Here is a 22721-nt window from a genome sequence, read left to right as displayed (position 1 = left end):
TGTGTTTTTTTTGTATTTGGATGCATTGCTTGAGTGAAGACAAAAAGAGGCCTTAGTTCTTTATTTCAATATCTCGTCTGATGCTAATATTCATTGACGATTATTTTATTTGAGCGTTGGTTCTGTCGCTTAATTTTAATTGAATAAAATAAATTTCATGACAAAATTAAGGGAGGGAAATGACAAATTTTGTTTTTATGTTTTATTCTAAATTGTTAATAATAATTTACAAAACCAAAACACCATGGTAGGTTGAGCTATTTTATTTTTTGTTCCCTTGTTTAAACGTTATCCCTGAAAAATTCTAATAAGTTCTGAACCGATAATTAGTAAGTTTAAACGAACATTATGTCTAAAAAACAACTATGAAATATGTTTTATTTCAGCATCATCATTTTCACTGATATTGTTTTTCTAAGCATAAGATATAGGGGGGTAGGAATTACTAGAAGGTAGGCTTTCAGAAAACAGAAGAAAGTTTTTGTTCTTATGTATTTCAGTTACCTCCTCAATATTGCCGAAGTCACGATTATGTTGACCAATCCCTAATATCTAGACCTTTATGCGATTCTGTTTTAATCCCTCTAGTTATTTTGAGCGTTCCAGCTAACACGCCAAGTGTGTTATCTTTGTACTGACCTATGTTTATTTGGAGGACTAATTCTCAGATCAAGCTTGGTGTGCAACCCCTTGGGTATGGGAAGATAGGAATAGACTAATGATTTTTTGAGACAAATATCCTTTCTGAGCACAACCCCCCCTTCCCTCCCGCAATCGCCTAGTTTCAAGTAGAACTGCTTTTTCAGTCTTTTAATTCTTGAAAAAAATACTTTGTGCTGCGATTTTTAGTACATTTAAACATCACATTAAGCAGCAATTTAAAACGATTGCAAAGGAAAATAATGGAATAAAACTTTTAGCTTCAAAGTTTCATAATCTTTTGAGAGTCTGGTTCAGCAGTAGAAAGGTTGGCTGTCGGCTAACGTCCCTTGATGTAATCTTGAAAAAATAACGATAAATGGTTGTGCAGACACGGGATAGAAAACACGATTGAGCTAAATTGGAATAACGAAATTATCATGTATGGGAACATAGGAATAGGCTAGTAATTTTGTGAGACAAATATCCTTTCTGAAACAACCCCCCCCCCCTCCCGTAATCGTCTAGTTTCAAGTGCGTCTGCTTTTTCAGTTATTTAATCCTTGAAAAAATGCTTTTTGCTGTAATTTTTTGGATATTTAAACATCATGTTAAGCAGCAATTTAAATCGATTGCAAAGGGAAATAATTGAATAAAACTTTTAGCTTCAAAGTTTCGTAATCTTTTGAGAGCAGACATGGGATAGAAAACACGATTGGGCTATATTGGAATAACGAAATTATAATGAATATTTTAATATAGACTGCACAGTAGGATAAAAAAGTAGCCTAGTATAAGATTACTAGATGTCAATGTGATGTTAGATATCCTTCTAATATTTAATATCGTTAAATACTTAAATCATCAGGGGAGGGGTAAATTAATCTTTCTCAAAGGACGAGTAGTATTGGCACACTCAAATATATGAGTATAATAGTTACTTGGCTTATTGTCTATTCCCCCTGATCCTATGGGAGAATGTGCTATGTTAACAAAGAGAAAGCAGCTTTTATAGAAGAGGAAGAGGATCGATTATCTTTCCTGGCATGATTTGAAAAACGATCAGAAATTAAATAAAAGAAAATTGTATTCTAAATAAACGGAAGGGTAAACATGAAACCTTAAAACGAATAGAATTTTTCCTAATAAGAGGGTGCTGCCTTTTCTCAACCCTCAGTCTTGACGCTAAAGTCTGACTTTTTGTTATTCTGTTTGTTTGTAGTCTTAATGTTTATCCTTATTTTCAGTTGAAAAAAATTTCTTTTTTTTATTTAATCCATACTAGGATCCGTTGTTGTATAGTACAAAAATTTCGTGGTCACAGAGAGCTGCAAGAAATAGCTTTCAGTGCATCCTTTTTGTCATTGTTTCAATTAAGTAAAATTGTCTCTCAGAGGGTTTTTTTATTCTAAGGCAAACGCGGAAGTGGAACATATAACATTCTTCCTTTTCGAAATGGTGATGATTGTTGATCCACTAATAGAACTTGTATGTTTAAAATAGCTGCAACACTTCAGGGGGGAGTGAACCTGGCCTTTCTCCGTACTTTATGGCTTTCCTGGCCTTTACCTCTCTTCATGGCCTTTCTCTGTACTTAGCAATCAAAAGTTAGTTTTGTTTACCTATTTCTTATAAGTAAATGTATTACTTGCAGGCATCCCTCTTATTAGCACTGAAGTTGAATCTCCACCTATGAACCCTTTTCTTCCTAGACAAATTACACAGGACTATGGAAAACTAACTCTTGATATATTAACAGTAAGTCGAACTGTTCCTAATTTTTCCTTTAGTTAGAATGATTTGACTGCAAAATCATGAGTTTAATGAGTCAATTTTGGTTATGTATGGTGGAAACGCAAATTAAAACCTATTCTGATTTCGTGTAATGTTATCGTTGAGTGCCTGGGAAGAAAAAAAAAGCTTATTTCAAGATATTACATGGGTACGGAATATAAGTAGCGTACAGAAAAAGAGTACAAATTTGTCAACGCATGCGCCAGGTTAAAGTTGAATTGAAAAGAAATGTAAGTTTTGTTAAGGATTTTAGAATATAAATAGAAAATGAGATACTTCGTTTGGTATTATCCTTTTAACCAAGTGTGGAGAGTCTTTTTTGTCGTACTATGCAATACGCTTCGAAAAATTGATTTAAAAGAGCCATTCAACTAAATTTTTCCGAAATTCTAGTTACTAGGAGTGCATACAAAAACCGCAATAACAAACAAACGACGCCTTAATAATATAAAAAACTTAAAGTTTGTCATCAAGCTTCGGCTTCATCTACAAAGGTAACCACAATAGGTGAGTATAAACTTATCAATGGCCCCCTCGCTGAGTCTGTCGCCAAAGAATGCGCGTTTTTGGTTTGTCTTGACACTTTCGGGTACCATAACTCGTTGAAGTACCTTCAAAACTATCTATATTTTATAATATTATTTTGTAATAAAACTTGATTCTATAATGCTGTCAAAATACCTTGAGAACATTTGCAAAATATGAATTATAAAAAAAGTCAAAGTAAATATGGTCACATTGATAAATTTTCCGGTAGGGGAAGGGGGAGAGCCAGCAAATACTTTCTTCCCCTTTTTGAACCAGGACTAGACCTCCCTGATGGAATAGCTCACATTTCATGTGTAATAAGTTTCAATGATTCAAGTGTGTACCATTCAATCAGGGAGACCTAGGCATGGTTGAAATAGTGGCTATTTTTTTTTTAACTTTTCATGAAAATGGGTAATTTTTTGCAACAAAATCGATAGATAGAACCAAAATTACGATTCCATAATTGAATGTTACCAGACAAATATAGTTTTTCATATTTTCTGTAATTTTGTTGCCTGTTGTAGGAAGCTTGATATTTAATTTATTTGTTTATCTAATTTGGGCATTCGTCCAAAATAAGGTGATTCGTTTTTTAAACTCGTTTTGTGAATTCTTTGTAGCATTGGCAGTGGCGTTGCTACTATAGGTGCCACCCTGGGCGGAATTCACGTGCTGCCCCCTTTCTGAGTCAAATTAATAACCAACCCCATTCCATGCTTTTAAACGGACTATTTTAAAAAATGATGGCGATCAATTTTATTCAGCTGTGTAGATTCTTTTTTTCGTGAACGTGATATAATAGAGGGGAACAGTTATTTACACAATTAATAAAACATAATAAATTATTAAATTATATCCATGGTGCTCTGGAATGAAAACAAATTGATAGTATAAACTCCAGAATTCTGACTCATTGTGTGTGGTACCAAGGTTTTAGAGGCGTATCCATCTTTAAAATGAGATATAGTGCTCCCCATACAAAGAAAGTGATTTTCCTTGCTGTTCAAGCTGGGGACTGTGATTCTCTTATACAAGATTTTAACTATGTTTAAGAGCTTTCAGGATCTTTTTAAAAATTCCCGTAAATTTTTTTTTCGGAATAAGCTATTACCATAAAGATTAAATGAAGCAGAAGTTTTATTCATTGACCAAATTCAATTTTTTGGTTCTCTCTTCCTAGACAGTTTTTATTCGTGGTTCATTATTGCGTGGTAGTTTTTTGTGGTTCACTCTTTACTAGGTCGCAGCTATCACTGCTGTGATTTTTATCATTAGAGGCGTATCCATAAAAATATTTTTTAGAGGCGTATCCATCTTTAAAAAGGAGATATAGTGCTCCTCATACAAAGAAAGTGATTTTCCTTACTGTTCAAGTTGGGGAGTGTGATTCTCTTATACAGGATTTTAACTATGTTTAAGAGCTTTCAGGATCTTTTTTAAAATTTCTGTACATTTTTTTTTCGGAATAAGCTTTTACCATAAAGATTAACTGAAATAGAAGTTTTTATTCACTGATTAGATTCAATTTTTAGTTCTCTCTTCGTAGACAGTTTTTATTCGTGGTTCATTGCTGCGTGGTATTTTTTTTTGTGGTTCACTCTTTACTAGGTCGCAGCTATCACTGCTCTGACTTTGACGGCCCTTCGCTTCCTTTAACTTCGAACTCTGAAGTTGTATTTGAATTAACAGGTTGTTTTAATTTCTCAACAGAGAATTTTCACAACAAAGCTTGGCAAAGAGAGCTTCACGTTTCTTTTATAGCTCATTCGACTTTGGCACTAGCAATTTCTGTTTCTAAACGCTGACCTCGCTTTACCACGCTGTATCTAATGGTTATTTCGATGGACTCACAATTTGGAATTTGATCTCCTCTGGTCGTAATACCAGAGGAGAAACTTTACTACCATGTTCTCTTCTTCCAATTTCTCCATACCGCCCTCACAAAAGTCCCACCCGGGTGGTCTCTCCCCTGAAATCCCTAGTTACGTCACTTCTGAAATAGTGTTTTGCCTTATTTCTCTAACGTTATTGTTGTTTTTTTTTTTTCAAACAGTTCGTGGTAACGAACTGTAGTAAGGAGCGACCCGGCTCAATAGTAAACGAAACTCTAAAAAACGGAATTTTGATGCTAAAATATACATCAAAAGAATCAGATTTTCATGTTGATTTTAAATATATAAGTTTCATCAAATTTAGTCTTTGTCATCAAAAGTTTCGAGCCTGAGAAAATTTGCCTTATTTTGGAAAACAGGGGGGAACACCCCGTAAAAATCATTGGATCTTAACGAAAATCACACCGTCGCATTCGGCGTATCGGAGAACCCAATAGTTAAAATTTCAAGGTCTAATCTACAAAAATGTGGGATTTCGTATTTTTTGCCAGAAGACAAATCACGGGTGCGTGTTTATTTGTTGTTTTTTTTTGTTTTTTTTTCCAGGGGTCATCGTATCGACCAAGTGGTCCTAGAGTGTTGCAAGAGGCTCATTCTAACGGAAATTAAAAGTTCTAGTGCCAATTTTAAGTCACCAAAAAATTGGAGGACACCTAGGCCCCCTCCCACGCTCATTTTTTCCCAAAGTCAACGGATAAAAATTTTGAGATAGCCATTTTGTTCAGTATAGTCGAAAACCATAATAGCCTTGTCTTTGGGGATATCTTACCCCCCCCCCCCACACAGTCCCTGGAGGAGGGGCTGCAAGTTACAAACTTTGACCAATGTTTACATACAGTAATGGTTATTGGGAAGTGTACCGACGTTTTCAGGGGGATTTTTTTGGTTTAGGTGTGGGGTTCAGGGGAGGGGCTTATATGGGAGGATCTTTCCTTGGAGGAATATTTCATGGGGGAAGAGAAATTAAATGAAAAGGGCGCAGGATTTTCTAGCATTACTATTAGAAAAAAAAAACAATGAAAATATAAACATGAAAAAGTTTTTTCAATTGAAAGTAAGGAGAAGAATTAAAACTTAAAACGAACAGAGATTATGACGCATATGAGGGGTTCTAAAAATATTTTTGCATAAAGAGCGAGGTATTTAGGGGGAGATAAATACTTCGCTCTTTATGCTAAATTATTTTTAGTAATTTCAACTATTTATTCTACGGCCTTTCTGATTCAGGGGTCATTCTTAAAGAATTGGGACAAAACTTAAGATTTAGTGTGAAGAGCGAGGTATTAACGAGGGGACAAACCCCCTCATATATAATCAAAAATATAAGAATATAAAAGTTTGTTACGTAAGTTAATTCTTAAGTTACGTATATTTTTTACTAATAAAAACGTTCATTAAAAATTAAAAGTTCTAGTTGCCTTTTTAAGTAACCGAAAAATTGGAGGGCAGCTAGGCCTCTTTCCCCACCCCTTATTTCTCAAAATCGTCTGATCAAAACTAAGAGAAAGCCATTTAGTCAAAAAAAGAATTAATATGCAAATTTCTTATTAATAATTTATGTACGGAGAGCCAAAATCAGACATACATCAATTCAAAAACTTTCAGAAATTAAGTTTTTTGAAATGAAAGTAAGGAACGACATTAAAACTTTAAACGAACAGAAATTACTCCGTATATAAAAGGGGCTTTTCCTCCTCGACACCCAGCTCCATGCGCTAAAGTTTGATTCTTTTTCGCAACTCTACTTTTTAAAACAATAAAAAACTTTAGCGTAAAGAGCGGGGTGTCGAGGAGGAAAAGCCCCTTTCATATACGGAGTAATTTCTGTTCGTTTTAAGTTTTATTGTCGCTCCTTACTTTCATTTCAAAAAACTTGTTTTTTTTTATTTAATTTAAGAAAAAATGACTATATTTTGTTTTTTTTATACCTTCAAGCTTAATTTTTGTATTTTTGAACTAACAGCAGAGCTTGTTGAAAAGGAGAAGGAAAAAATGTTGCATATACTCTTTTGCGAGAATTGGAGAAGAACCGGTAAACCATTTCACTTCCTTCTCCTGATATAATAAGAAATCCATTTTGAGACTTAGTGCTAGGAGTATGGGTAACTATGGTATGAGCTACCCACGCTCTGTAACTTCGTATTTGAGCGCAAAACAAAGTAGAATCTGAAGGGATTCCAAGTCCTTATATACTAGGAGGTGGCAGCTTTTTATTAGCGTAAACTGATCAGAGATGAAATTAGGCATCTTTAAGGGGAGAAACTCACAGGCATTTAGTTTGGAGAGGGTGCACTTTCATAAAAGAATTTCTCAAGGATTTCTAGATAAGGGACCTCGTGTGCGAATGTGTTAGCAAGTAGAGCGAATGTGTAAGGATCCTCCCCCCTCCGTGCCTTAGTCAACTACTCTATGAATCTTCACACGGATATTTGTCTCATATTAATTTTTTACTGCAAAGAATTGCAACTTTTACCCAAGAAACGAATACATACTTTAATTTAAAGTTTAGGGGTCATTCTTTTAGTCCAGGGCTTCTAATATTAAAGATGTTCAATTAAATTAATTTAAGAAATTCATTTAAGAATTCAAATTAAAGATGCTCTCTATTGTTACTGATTTAGAAACAATAAAGCTACGCTTGGTGGCAAATATTTTCTCTATTTTCACACTTTTAATTTAATTTCAATTAATTTTTAATTTTTAATTAAATTAGGGGGGCTATGTGGGAGGATCTTTCCTTGGAGAAATATGTCATGGGGGAACAGAAATTCAATGAAAAGGGCTCAGGATTTTCTAAAATTACTATAAAAAAACAATGAAAAAATAAACATGGAAAAGTTTTTTCAATTGAAAGTAAAGAGTAGCATTTAAACTTAAAACGAACAGAGATTATTATGCATATGAGGGGTTCTAAAAATACTTTAGCATAAAGAGCGAGGTATTTAGGAGGAGATAAATACCTCGCTCTTTATGCTGTAGTATTTTTAGTAATTTCAACTATTTATTCTACGGCCTTTCTGATTCAGGACTCATTCTTAAAGAATTGGGACAATACTTACGATTTAGTGTAAAGAACGAGGGTACAAACCTCCTCATATACACAATAAAAATTAAAGAATATAAATGTTTGTTACGTGAGTCAATTCTTAAGTTACGTATATTTTTTCTAATAAAAAAATTCGTTAAAAATTAAAATTTATAGTTGCCTTTTTATGTAACCGAAAAATTGCATGGCCTCCTTCCCCATCCCTTATTTCTCAAAATCGTCTGATCAAAACTAAGAGAAAGCCATTTAGCCAAAAAAGGAATTAATATGCAAATTTCATTTTAATAATTTATTGGTGGAGAGCCAAAATCAAACATGCATTAATTCAAAAACGTTCAGAAATTCCATTAAAAAACTAGTTTTTTTTAACCGAAAGTAAGGAGCGACATTAAAACTTAAAACGGACAGAAATTACTTCGCATATGAAATGGGTTGTCCCCTTCGCAATCCCTCGCTCTTCACGCTAAAGTTTGACTCTTTTCCACAATTCTGCTTTTTAAAACAATTAAAAGCTTTAGCGTAAAGAGCGAGGTATTGTAGAGGGGACAACCCATTTCATATACGGAGTTATTTTTTGTTCGTTTTAAGTTTTAATGTCGCTCCTTACTCTCAGTTAAAAAAAAACTAGTTTTTTTAATGTAATGTTTCATTGAGACCTAGCATTAGCTTCATTGTATACGACTAAAATAAGTGTTAAAGCCAATATTAGTGTCCTCTGTAAAATTTGACATTTTTGTCAAGCCTTGGAATAAGGTGTGAAGAGGAAGACTGCAATATTTATAATGTGTTTAATGATAATGTAATAAGTTTATTGCCGATTAGCCCAGCTGGATTTTAACCTGGGACCATCTTGATTCTAAAAATGTCATTTATGAGCGTAAGCATTTCCCGGGGCTGTTTTCCTATAGACGTAGGCCTAGTATTAAATTTATAGTTACGAGAAAAAGTGTCTAAATCAATTTTTGTTTTTATTTTAAAATTGGACTTTTTATCAATTTTCTACACCAGGTGTGCAGAGGGAGACCAGGACATGTATAATACGCTTAGTAACGATATATTGTGTTTAATGACGTTAGTACCCAACTTGATTTTATCCCGGGACCCTTTTGATTACAAAAATGCATGATTTGTCTACGTAAACCTAATTTGACCGGTGTTAGAGACATCCAAGACACATGCACAGACGGAGGGTTTGTCTTGTGCATATCCATATAGATGATTTAGTGAAAATTTTCTGGTCAAATAAGAGTTGAGGATGTTGTAACTGAATTTCCTTTTAAGCCGCTTTCCTAATGACGATATTTTTTTTATTTGCAGAATCTAACCTCTCGCCGGTCTCCAGTTATATATAACATAGTTAATCAAAGAGGCAAAGTTGCCAAACTCTGCATATTTAAGTCTGTTTTTCGACTTGGTGAAGATATAATCGGCTTTTTTGATTTTAGTGGCTCCCAAGTACCCTGTTATCAGGTATGTATGCTGTTTTATTACCTTTTTTCTTAAAAATGAAAAGTTTTGTGCAAACAATATAGGAGAATTTGCCATTTTCTGATAATGAAAAAGCTAAAGAACTACAAGGACTTACGTTTTCAAAGTAACATGTTTTGATTTAGCTGAAACTGGGCATTTTTTAGTAGATTCATAATTAAATTTGGTTTGGACCCTGCACAGACTCGGATATTTCAGCATTTACTCAACATCTCTAAAAATTTACATGCTCCTTTCGTGGTGAAAATGTGCAGACTTGTTTTTCCTAATAAGTCTTTCACCCTGATTGCTCCCTCCAAGGTAATGAAAAAAGTCGAAAAGTTTAGCATGTCCTCTTTGGGTATTTCAAGAGGTTAAATTAGAGCCTCTTCATGTAAAATCACCAGATCTCTAGCAGCCATCTTTAGTCATATTTAGGCTAATTTTGGTAAATTGCCTGATTGTTACAAACTTAGCTTTATTACACCCCCACTCCTCAAATAAATCAAACCACTCCAGCTTTGTCAATATACGCCATATTACGCTTAGACAGTTCAATTCAAACTTTGCAAAAGATTTCTACTGGAGTCGGTGAAGATTTAACATTAACATTTCATGTGGGATCACATGGAAACACTGTCAGGACCACTTCTATACCTTATTACGATCAATAAATTTGGAAATGCACCCCCTCATAGATGAATTTATTTGACCGATGGGATTGATATTAAACAATGAAGAAATGAAGTATTAAAAGTAATCTTTTTGATATCCTCACCCGTGTTGCTGATGAAGCTAGCACTCTACTATCAATTCAGAGTTCAAAGTGTCAACATCTAAATCGGACATTGCATGGACATTATTAACTCAGTGAGTTTTATGTGAAGAAACAAAAATTTCGCAATAGGGATTATAGTGATCTATAATCCCTTCATACACTTATTGATCTACGTTTTACAGATATTGCGCGGACATTATTTATTAAGTAGGTTTTTTACGTTAAGATTTATTGTCATGTTGCAACAAGAATTTTAGTGACTTGGACTATGATTTCCAATTGTAAAGCGACAGCTGGCTGCATGATAATTAAGCAATGACAAGCTCTATTTTTGTGTGTCCAGTGTTGAACTTTTTGCAGTGGCCTATAGCGAAAGAAAAGGACTCGATCATTCAAATTGCTGCAAAGTTTCTTGGAAAAGATGCAATTAAGCATGCGATCCAGACGAGCAAAAATGCTTTTCAAGTGGACACTTTTGAAAAGCGAAGAGGTTTAAAGCCAGGTATATCTTTCCTGTCAGATAATTAGCGGCTTAGTGCAACGCGATGAACCTCCACCGCTTTTTGTCATCGTATATTCCTCGGATGTGTCATCATTCCCAAATGATGCACCTACGATTGTGGCTTCACGCTTAAACGAGTGCTTCCGTGTGCTAAGTTTCTTAGGGGAAAAACAAGAAACTTGCTTACAGGTTCCAGTCTCAACTGTCTGGCCATCACCGTCACCACGTCAGCCATCCACCTTTCCTGTCATGCTAATGAACATTTCTGCGAATGTTGACGTGCATAACCCGAAGAATCAGCGTGAATTTGTGCAGAAAATTGGCTTCACAAATAAAGTAAAGCACACAGTTAGTCGAAAAAATGGTATGGAAGTTCTTGAATAGTGCAACAGAACGTTGAAACTACAGAAGAGCTTGATATTGCAATGAAGTTTGGCCTCAAGATTGAATATTGCCTATTCCGAGTGATTCTGCCAATTGAAAAGCCTAAGCAGTGCCTAAATTGCCAAGGATATGGGCACTTCACAAGGGAGTGTAAGAACCCTGTCAAATGTAATAAATCTGGAGGTGATCACACTAACAAGGACCAAGCTTGTTCAGCTCAGATTGTTAAGTATGCTAATTGTGGAGGGAATCATCGGAGCAATAGCTTGGTGTGTCCGGTGCTTAAGAAGCACCTACCCATTCAAAGGGCCTCAGAAAGATTTAATTCATCTGCCCGTGTTTAATCATTAAGTGATGACGATTTCTAACTCAGTCATGTCGTTATTTTATCAAAATATTAATGGTGCTCGTGACAAGCTTGGAACCCTCGAAAGGCTTTTTAGTAGTTACGAAATTGAGTACATCACTGAACAACTTTTAAGTGCTTACGTCTCACAGGTAGAGCTCTCGCCTAACCACACGTTCTTTTTTGGTCCCCCAACTTGACATCTGGTCGTCCTTCTGGTGGCCTAGTAATTGCAGTAAATAAGTAGTTTTCTTGCTCTATTTTTGAATCTTGCGATATATATATTTCAGTTGATTTTGGTCCTTTTATTTTGAAGTGTGTGTATATGCCAACGAACTACCGTAATGAGTCCTCTTATCGTCAATTTGCCACAGCTTGTGCTTCGGTTTCTAAATCCATTCATAGGGTTCGGTCATCAAATAAGTCAATATTTATTTGGGGTGATTTTAACAAAGATCTAAAAAATGAGAATGCACCGCTTACTCAAATATTACTTTCCTTCCCTTCTAATGGCGTTTTTCTGCTACCAAAATCGAAGCCGTTTTCTTATGTGCACAACTCGGGCTCCACTTCCGATTTAGATTTCGTTCTAACAGACGACCACCAGATGCAGGGTACCATTGACGTTTCAAGCGGCATCCTAACAAGCGATCACTTAAGTTTGCAGTTTCGACTTATCTATTCTCTTCCTCTTCATGGGCAAAACCCTAAGTGGTTTTTTAAGCCTTGTTGTAATTTTCTTGATCTCTATCTGTATCATAGAACATTAGATTCTATGTTGTCGAAAATCCGGATTCCATTTCATCTTTTATGTACATCAATAAACGGGAACACTCGGGATTTGGATTTTATCTTGGCAGAATTAGTTCATTCAATCAAGGTCGCTGCTTCAGTCTCTCTTCCTTTAACTAAAGTTCGAGTTGGGACACGTAAAAAAAGGCGCAGTTGTACTTCAGTGTGCTAAACATCGACACAAGTTCCGGTTTAGTATTTTGACCGACTGCGGTTATGGTCAGGTAGTTTATTTCAAATCGTCAACTATACGAAGCGGGTATATAGAAATGCTGTGCGGCAATGGAAACGGGGTCAAATCTGCAATCTTTGGCGGTATTCTATAAATAACCCCCAGATGTTATGGTGTCACTTGTCAAAACTTACCTCGATTTCTTCGTCTGAGAACAATCCGATTGATCAAGGTTCATGGGAAAGTCATTTTTTCTCATTATTTTTGACGATCCACCTCCTCTTGACGCAACATGTACATAAAGTTAGACCATGCTAAAAACTATATCAGTATCACGCCAGCCTCTATTCTGGCACATATTTGCCGTATTAAATCAGTTAAAGCATCAGCTTGAGACTGCTTGCTACCCGAGCATCTGATATCCGGGACAGTAAAATTGTTCGAAAATCTTGCAATTTGTCTCAGACTTTTATCGTTCAGCAGCATATTCCTGATGCGCTATGTGAAGGTCTAGTAACGTGCATTTTTAAGAAAAATAAAGACCCGAAATCCTGTGATGCATATAGACCGATTACTGCATGCTCGACGATTGGAGCAGATTATCTGTAATGAAATTATCACAAAATGTGATCATGCCGATAACCAATTTGGTTTTCGGGAAGGTCTTGGCGTGCAGAATGCCCATGCAACTCTTCTAGCGATTCTTGAAAGGCATGAAAAAGCAAAAAGTAACCTCTACGTTTATGCCATTGACATTTCAAAGGCTTTTGACTACATTCTTCTCTTCCAAGCGATTCTGTCTCTCTTTAGAAGTGGAGTTAATGCCTTTGTTTCCCGCCTGTGGCAGTGGTGTCGGAACTCATCAATACAGATAAGTTTGCAAGGTACTGTTAGTAATCGTATTCATCTGCGCCGTGGTGTTAAGCAAGGTTCTGTTCTTAGTCCAGCAACATTTAATAACTCTATTAGATTAGTCGCTCGACGGATTCCACCCTGCTTATTCTAGTCATATATTGACGCAAGTCACTTGTCTTATGCCGATGACATTCTTCTCTTGGCAGATTATCTTGGGCCACTCCAGAATACTGTTGATGTTGTTTGCTCCGGACTGAAAGAAATCGGTCTTTCAGTTTCTACTTCCAAAACAGAGTTTCTCGTCTTTGGATCGGATGATGCCTCCAATGATACATTCCAAGTTGGTCCCGCCACAATCTTATCTTACACTTCACTTAGGTATTTAGGCCTTCCATTTGGAACTTCAATTAGATCCACTAGGCAGCTTATAATTGTTTCTTTGAAAGAAAAACTAAGAAAATCTTATTCTCTTCTCGCCAGGATAAAGAGACACTTTGATAAGAGAACCCTTGGTCGGCTATATAATGCGGTTTTTGCACCAAAGGAGTCTTTGACTCCTTTTTGGAAATTTTTCTCTACATCTGATAAGAAGCAAATCCGATCACTGTTCTATAGGTTCTGCAAGTATTTTCTTGCCTCGTTTGGACTCGTAATAGTCATATTTCATGACGGTACGGTGTTTTTGAGATTTGTCCAAAAAAGTGCCTAGGGTTCCTAGTTGTAAAATCTTATAATATTTGGCCCATTTATTAAAGCATGAAGAGGACGATGGAAAAGGGGGATTCAGTAATATTTATGGAATGTGCAGAAGAGAGCGGGAGTGAGTGAAAAGAGCCGTATAGGTACCGGCCGGCATATACGTCTTAAACTGCAGCTCAAGTACCCGCACTCCCCACAACACATAATTAGAATTAAGCATTTTCATAAGGAGAACCCATTGTTAGCTGATTGGATGATATTTTTATTTTTATCTGAATGTATTTTTGTGGTGTCAAAGAGGTGAATGGGCTGATTAGATAGTCTATATACCCTTACACAAATTTTAGAACTGGAACTGGATGCTGATTCAGTGTTCGAAAGTAAAAGTTGTCAAGAATTGTGCGTGATTTTTGTCAATTGTGCTTTTTTTGTTTTCTTTTCCTTATACTCCTCTTTAGCGCATTTTTATTGTGTACAGAGCGTAACAATGCATTAATATTGTTATCATTACCAACAAGTTCTTGAAATCTTTTCCTATTTTCCAATCCCCCCCACTAAAAAAAAGAAATGAGTGTGACCCACGCTAAACTTCTTCGTGTAGGTAAATATTTAATGTATTGGCATATTTGAAATATTGTTAAATAAGCCAACACATTACCTTTTGCTTTAACTCTTGAACAAATGAAGGACACGTACTCTCAACGTATACCTACTATTCATTTTGTCCCTGTTGGATTACGTAAAACTGGTGTTTAACTGAACAAAGCCTGCATCTTCTTTTCCATTCCAGCTTGTTTCTATTAGCTACTGTTATTTATTTTTCTCGTTTGCGTTCTCTCTTTCTTCTTTCAGTTTTTACGTATCCTTTTTTTATTTATTCTTTTTGTCAGACATTTTGAATTCGGTTTGTTGGTATTTTTCTTAGTCTCTGATTTTAGTTGTGAATTTGGCTCGTTTTAGCTTATGATGTCTTTAGTTTAACGTCGATATTTTCATTTAAATTTATTGTCGCTATTTTCAGCCGCAGTGATGCCAGATTTTTTCATAACGGATCAACATATAGTAATAAAATAAAGCAAGTTCAAACTAAGCCATGTCCTAAATGATAACCTCTGGACAAAATGTCTGCTAGCGTTTTTTTTTTTTTTTTTTTTTTTTTTTTTTTTTTTTTTTTTTTTTTTTTTTTTTTTTTTTTTTTTTTTTTTTAGAGGAAAGTTAGTATTACTGCATGCATTCAGAAAGGGAGACGATGTGGGAAGCTAATTTACTACGTTCTTTTGATTAATTAATAAAATTAAGAGGTATAGCTTGTTTAGTTGGATGACAGAAGGATAAACGCTCCTTTGGTATGGGCTTTTTCTTATCAATTTTCATGCTGAGTTTCTTTGAAACTTGTCTATTGTAAAATTTCAATAAAATTAAGATGTGGTGAGTGAACTTATAGAATAAGACGCTAGTTGGGAAGTATAGGGAACATTGATGCTTTATAGGATTTCTGGCATAACTGAGACCAGTTTAACATCAGCCTTATAAAAAATAAAAAGAATATGATAGATAGTTTTTTTTATGGGTGGGAACCCAGCCACACGGACAGCATCCTAGATATGGATCTTACCAGCTAAACCCATGTAAGCTTTACTTCTCCATTTCTTACTCATATTGTTTCTACTATTACACTTGGAATTTATTTTTTTAATGCTAAAGGGGAAAAGATCAAGTTTGTGCATCATTTGATTTAGTTCAAACACAGTGGCAGACACAATTCTTCTCTTTGGTTCTCATTCAGGCACCTAAGCTGGATCTCTTTCGAGGGTGGGCGAAATCAAAAAGAAACGTGAAAAATCAACAAAAATTGTTGAAATTATTCCAAAAATAACGAGATTCCGATTACAGTACACAGAAATGTTTACTAACTTTAACATTTGCTTAATTATGTATATTCATTTTATTTTTTCACTCTTCGTATTGTTTATCTAATGCAGCTTCAAACATTTTTGAAATTACGTGTGATTTTTCTCGTTATTTTTGACCTGGGATATATAGTCATATATTTAATAGATGTAGAGAAGATAATGCTGAAACAAAAATAGCTGATTAGAGCCTATCTTGGAGCTAAAAGAATTAATAAGTCGAGAGTTGTTGCTTTGACGGTAGATGGCGTGTTGAAAGGTATTTCGTAAATTTACAGTTTGGAAACCTTAACGCTGATAGAAAAGTTGAAAATAAAAAGGACATTGTACTATTTAAGACCATCCTAAAAATATTTGGAACCACTAATCCGTAAGAATAAGAACCCGATTCGAGACACGTCCTAAAATAAAAATCGACCCCAAACACGTACTAAAAAGATATATTTCAAGAATTTAAACCCAAAACTATCTTTTCCAATGTTAACAGATTATTACTTTGTCCTATCCACGTGCGTTATGTATTCTCTTCCCCATATAACAAGATATTTTTTTTTAATCACAAGCCCTGAAGGGCTGAATCCGTATTTCAGCGTAAAACAACAAAATCCAGACAAGAACGTCTAAAAAAGTTTAAAAACAACAAGTATGTTAATCCACACGTATCTAGTTCAGAAACTTGGAAATTCCGACGGGTCGATATCAGAGATACCCCGACCCTCTCCTGAATGTGGCAACCTCATCCACTAATAAGAAAACAAATAAGGACAATGTGATTAGAAGACTTTCATCGTTTAGTTTTCATTCATATCAAGTTCCATTTCACAAGAGCCGTACATTTGGAGCATATGTGCAAATTTAGTGGGAGATCCCCGCCAATGGTTGCGCTTGTAATTTTGAGGAATAAACCGCTATCAACCATTTGGTAATTTTATTTTCTTGGCAGTGCCTTATTACTCTGCAGTCAGAGGAATAATTATATTACTCTGTAATTTTGAGGAACAAACCGCTATCAAACATTTGGTAATTTTATTTTCTTGACAGTATCTTATTACTCTGCAGTCAGAGGAAAAGAGAGATGCAGGAGACAAAGATTCGAAAGAAGCCAAAGAGCCTTCTCAACTGTCCAAGCCAGCCGCTAAAAACGTCATTCCCCATGCCAAATGTCATGAAATGTGTCTTGGTCTTCAGCATACAAATTTTTCGGTACCAATTCCTTTGCATGGAACACAGACTTTTCACGAACTTGGAGGTAAATTAGTTTTTTTATATTATTATTTCTACTTTTTTAAGAATTCTCACTTAGTATTTGAGTTATGAACTCCTTAAGAAATACTGAACTAGTGCTATGTGTTTTCTTTCTCTGTGGACCTTTTTTTCCTCTCAGTTTTTCTATCCATCAAAATTCACCCGGTTCCTTGCTTCTAACTGTTCTGTCATGCCAAACGTAAAAGGCACACCTCTATTTTTACCTTAGAAATATTTAAGAATTGTCCGATTTCATTTATAAACATTAATAGGGAGATTGAAACCCTTCAGAGAGCTTGATATTGATCCAGTCTGATTGACCGAAGTACACAGTACTATAATAAATCTTCTAGGCATAAAAGGAGCCCTAACTTGAGACATCTATCGAAAAAACTTGGAATTGAGGTTAAGACCCTAACTTAATGACTAATCTCAAAAACTGAACTCAGTAGTTAGAACCAGGAAAAAGAGCAAATTAGTGCCAATACCTTGCAGTGCTAATAAGTTTAACAATTCATTTCTGTAGTTCTTTACTAGTTCATGTAACAAAATGCAACTTTTAATAGTGCATGCCCTAACTTGAAGCATATTATTCAAAAAAGTAAGAATTGAGATTGAAGCCCCTTACCTTAATGACCAGTCTCAAATACTTAAATCGTATTTTTCATTTATTGAATTTTTTGTTGTCATATTTCCTGGGTTTCCTTATTTATATTAAAATTTGTCTTTAAACGAAGTTAATTTTTCTGTAGTTCAAAATTTCTTTGCATTTCCGTTTCTCGACAAAAATATTTATGTATTTGAAGAACAATGATTACATCCTTTAGCATGGGGTTTCATATACGCGGCCTATAATACCCTATTGGGTAGTTTACGCTACCCGGCTATTCTATTGAGTAGATTAGCACTACGAAATTATTTCATTTGGGTTAAGATGAGACTTTTAGTCTCATGTAAGGAAACCAGAGAATCTGAAAACCTAATGGGAAAAAATGTCCATAATTTTCGATCCGTATCTACGCACCATCATTTGAGGCTTGCGACATCAACTCAAGTTGTTTATTCTCGGCGATGAACCTCTAAGGTCTCTTGTATACTTATCTCAATGTTTCTGTAACACTCAGATATGCTCAATCTATTATTCGAAAATAACATTGCCCCAGGGGATCCACAAGGCCTGAATATTAGTTTTTAACATTGTAAGGGAACACGTTTTTCCAATTCCCCTATCCCCTCGCCAGGAAAGTTGCACACGCTAATCATGATTCGAAGTAATTCACCCTACTCGTCTAAAAGATTGATAAGTTTAAACAGAAGGGGAATCCGAAGGCTTTGGGTTTTGCAGAGTTATCTAACAGAGGCAGACCTCAGAGGTTCAGCAGTGTATCTAAGAGTTACGGCTCTGAATATTTGCATTGAAATCAGAGTCAGACTAAAGTCAGAGCATTTTTAGAGCTAATGATTGATATAAAGAAGGGTTCTCGGTGTCCAATAGTAAAAATGTGACTTGTGTATTTTAGGGTAAAGACCTAAAAAAGGGATTACTTCACTATTTAGTGGTTGCCCAGTTTGTTTTCGGGTATGTTAAGGCAACAGGCATTGAACTGAGCTTCCCTATTTAACACTTGTTCCCTTTTTTCTTATTGTCTTTTATCAAAGAGTTCGTGGTGACGAACTATAAGTAAAGAGCAATACGGCTAAATGGTAACTGAATAAAAAACATAATTTTTGATAACAATAAATACATCAAAAGAGTTGAATTTTTATGCTGATTCCAAAATAAATAAAGTGTATTAAGTTTAATGTTACCCCCAAAAAAAGTTACGAGCCTGAGAAAATTTACCCAATTTTCAAAAGAGGGAGGAAACACCTCCAAAAGGTCAAGCGATCTTGGTAAAAATCACCATTAGATTCAGCATATCAGACAACCTTGCTGTAGAAATTTTAAGCTCCTATATACAAAACGTGGAATTTATCATTTTCTGCCAGAAGAATTTTCACGGATGTGTGTTTATTTGTTTGTTTTTCTTCTTTTTTTTCCCCAGGAGTTATCGTATAGAACCAATGATTCTAGAATATCAGGAGAGGGCTCATTTGGTTGGAAATAAAAGTTTCTAATGTTTTTTTAAGTGACCAAAAATAATAAAGGGCAACCAGAGCCCCCTTTCCCCCAGAAACACCCGATAAAAATTTGAGATAGTCAATTGATTCATCATAGTTGAAAGGTCCAGTCACTATGCATTTGGGGGTGACGTGACCTACCACAGACCCTAGGGAAAGGGCTGTTAGTTACGCAATTTGTCCATTATTCGCTTATACATCTAGCATTTGGAAATATACGGAGATTTTTTTTGGGCGGGGGGAGTCCACAGGGAGAATTTTCGGGGTGGAATTTTCCAGTGGAAAATTTACAGGGGGAAGGGGATTTCCTGGCATGATTTGAAAAACGGTCTGAACTTTAAGACATAGAACTTTAAAGACATAGTCAAAAAGAACTTTAAGATATAGAGGGCGAAGGATAAGGAAGGGGCAATCCTCCTTGTATACATAATAATTTCTGTTCGGTTTAAGTTTTAATGTTGCTCCTTACTTTCAGTTGTTGTTTTTATTTTATTTAATTTCATGCAAAACTGAAAATATAAATGATGATGTGGGAGGAGTCCAGAAAAGAGTTGCTATGATCCTCCTTGGAGAAAATTCGTTAATTATAAATCTGCTCTTGAGGCAATTTCTCCTTCCTAGTTCCAACCACCGACATATTTTAGCCCCTGCTGCCAACTCAGCAGTTAGCTACAGGAAGAAGAGCGCATTAGTGCCAATACCTTCTAGAACTAACTAGTTTAATAATGTATTTGGGCCGGGCGTTTAATAAAATGTCCCAAAACTAAGATGGTAAAAGATAGTGCCTTTTAGTCTGCAGTTTTTTCAAAGAATGCGAAAGCTATTTTGAAAAAAAAATACTGATTTTGAAAAAGAAAATTGTCTAGGTATAGGCCTCGAAGTCAAATGACTACATTGAATTATTTATTTTTGTTTGTAACTCCGCAAAGCTCGTAAACAATTGTACAACCAAATTGTAAATGCGAATATGTAAGTAATTTTCAGTAAGAGCTGATGCGAGTAAACCAAAACAAAGCCAAATAGATTTCAGTTGATGTTGCTGTGAAATGAAATAAATTATTGGTAAAGCACTTCACTATCTGCAGCAACACCCGAGAATAAACAAATCTATACTTAGTTTATGAATGCATTAATAAAATTGTTGAACATTACTTATGTTGGGGTATTGATACTTTACAAAATCAAACAGCTTGTGCTAACAAACTGTAAGTAAGGAGCGACTCGGCCCAACAGTTACCGAAACTATAAAAACGGAATTTCGATAAAAATCGATAAATCAAAAGAATTAATCTATCAAATTTATTATGATACAAAATTCATTATGTTTAACGTTTCGCATCAAAAGCTACGAGCGAGAGAAAATTCATTCGATTTTCGGAAAGGGGGAAACCCCAAAAAGTCAAGCAATCTTACTGAAAATCCCACCACCAAAATGTAAGAGAACCATTCTGTAGAGTTTTCAAGCTCCTATCTTGAAGAATGTGAAATTTTATGGGTTTTTTTTTAGCCAGAATTTTATAAAGATACTTTGTACAATTCAATAAGTAACCCCTATTTTGTACTTCACTTAGAAGCACCGGAAATACCGGAATTTAGAAGTACCGGAAATCATTTAGTACCGGAAATACGCTGAATGTGTTGCCACAAATCATCTTCTTTTCTTTAAATAATTAGCTTAATTTTTCCTCTTTTGTTTTTGTTCTGGCACCAAGTATATACTTGATCCTCATGCACCCATATAGTCTTTCCAACATTTCGTCCAGGTGTTCTTGAAGCTTTTGAATAACTGCCAAAAAGTAAATGTGCATTTAGATTCGAAATTAGTATACTTTGATACAGGAGTCCCAGTTGAGGTGCACGGACCCCTGGGTTGTACGGATGAATTTTGGGTTGATTTTACGTAGTATTTCTACACTGTTACCTAACATGATCCATACCTAAAGCAATATTTGGGCATAAATCCTGTACCCGAGGTTTTTTTAAAGATCATGCGAACTTCATACGGGTTTAGAAAAGGGGTAGTTTTGGGAATCTCTGCTTTAAAATATCCTGTATAAGGTTTTGTTTTTCAGTTTCATTGTCGTGGAAGTTACATTTCGAGTTTGTGACCTGTGCATCTTCAGTAGATCTAGAGCCAAGTAGCGACACTTGTTCAAGTCCACCATCTTCTACAAATGTTGAGACAATGACGTGGGACTTTCCAATCCAAGTTTTTCCTGCTGCACCAGCACACATTGATAAAGCTTTACTATTAACTAAAACCCAAGTTCTATCCCTTTGATTTCTGAAGGACTGGAACTTGGTACTGGATACTTTTATTTTCTGCTAGGTCAACTTTCCTAGTGTGCGATTGCTAAGAAGTTACTTTATTTCTGCTTCTTTTCTTATTTTGTGAATAATCGTTAATGCTATTAATAAAGGCCGAAGTTTATTATAAAAGATATTTTTACTAATTAACATATAAGACTGCTGCTCCAGCGTTTCTTCAATATAATTTTTTTTTTTTTTGGTTGGAAGGACGGTGCTATCCTCATTCTACTGCAATATCTAAGTTATAAAATATACAGTTAAACCAAAAGAAACCCTGAGGAATTTTGACGGTTCGTAAGAGCTGAAAGTTTGTGATGAATTCCAAAAACTCTTGGCATTACTCCAAATTAACCACTCCCTTTTAGGGAAATGTTAGATGTGGTGTTAATGCGCGCTTTCTAAAGATAGCTTACGCACGTTTATCTATTTCTCAGTCTTGCTCTCTATGTTTCACTGTTCGTTATAACCGAAAGGCAAATAAATAGGCCAACAGCTTGCTCTGATTATCTCCTGAAGGATAAAAATTGTTGACGAGCAATCTGTTCTGGCGAGATATTGTTCATCAGCAATCGTGTTCTAGCGACCAATAAAGTTTTTTTGATAAACACTGTGAATGAAAAGGGTCCTTAACTGTGATCGTTGTTTGTCAAATTTAAGGAAAATTTCAAGATAGAATATCACTGAAAAAAACTTATTTTGTTCTTGCAACTTCAGTAAAGAAAAAAACAACTCTGTCGCTGATCTCCTTCATAGAATAAGACCTAACAAGGTACTTTATTTTTTCCTTTCCCCTCTATACTTGTATAGTGTTTATGTGGGTAAGAAATAAATTATTATTAATATAGGGCACTAGACATTTTTTTTAAATTGAACTTTTGGAATTTGATCAAATAGCGAAACTTTCCAAAGTAAACTTGAGTCTAGTAGAAACTAATTTCATTCAACTTTTTTTTGAACATTTGGACATTTATTTCCAACAATAACAAAAATTCGAGTCTTCCCTAAAATTATTGGTGATCTATAATTGTCGATAGACAAATCTGTTTCCGTGATTTTTGATCAGCAACCAACAATGCGTTCGCCAGAAAAGGCCTTATGACTGAAATGGTATGTGTCAGGAGGTAGCCCCATCGAAACTGTCAGTTAATTTCTTCAAACTGAACTTTTAACAGATATATGCAATCACAGGGAGGGAATTAGATAAAGGTTTAATTTGGGATGTGCCTCGCGTCACGAGT

The 22721-nt window shown here is 35.1% G+C and overlaps 1 protein-coding gene across 2 annotated transcripts in view; it reads left to right on the top strand.

Moving 5' to 3' along the window:
• The window catches only part of LOC136027196 (RAB6A-GEF complex partner protein 2-like), a 33471-nt gene extending 11859 nt beyond the window's left edge, over nucleotides 1-21612 (top strand). Inside the window, exons 5-8 of one of the 2 annotated variants that reach the window (XM_065704224.1) lie at nucleotides 2294-2397; nucleotides 9220-9372; nucleotides 16867-17056; nucleotides 21246-21612. In XM_065704224.1, the coding sequence (XP_065560296.1) occupies nucleotides 2294-2397; nucleotides 9220-9372; nucleotides 16867-17056; nucleotides 21246-21454 (656 nt within the window). In that variant the 3' untranslated portion in view covers nucleotides 21455-21612. Of the gene's footprint in view, nucleotides 1-2293; nucleotides 2398-9219; nucleotides 9373-16848; nucleotides 17057-21245 lie in introns of both variants that reach the window. The other variant, XM_065704215.1, reaches the window with a different exon arrangement.
• The last annotated feature ends 1109 nt before the right edge of the window (nucleotides 21613-22721 follow it).

The sequence above is a fragment of the Artemia franciscana genome, chromosome 1 (assembly GCF_032884065.1).
Source record: "Artemia franciscana chromosome 1, ASM3288406v1, whole genome shotgun sequence".
Lineage (NCBI taxonomy): Eukaryota > Metazoa > Arthropoda > Branchiopoda > Anostraca > Artemiidae > Artemia > Artemia franciscana.
Note: the sequence above shows the minus strand (reverse complement) of the source record. Positions and strands in the feature narration are given on the sequence as shown.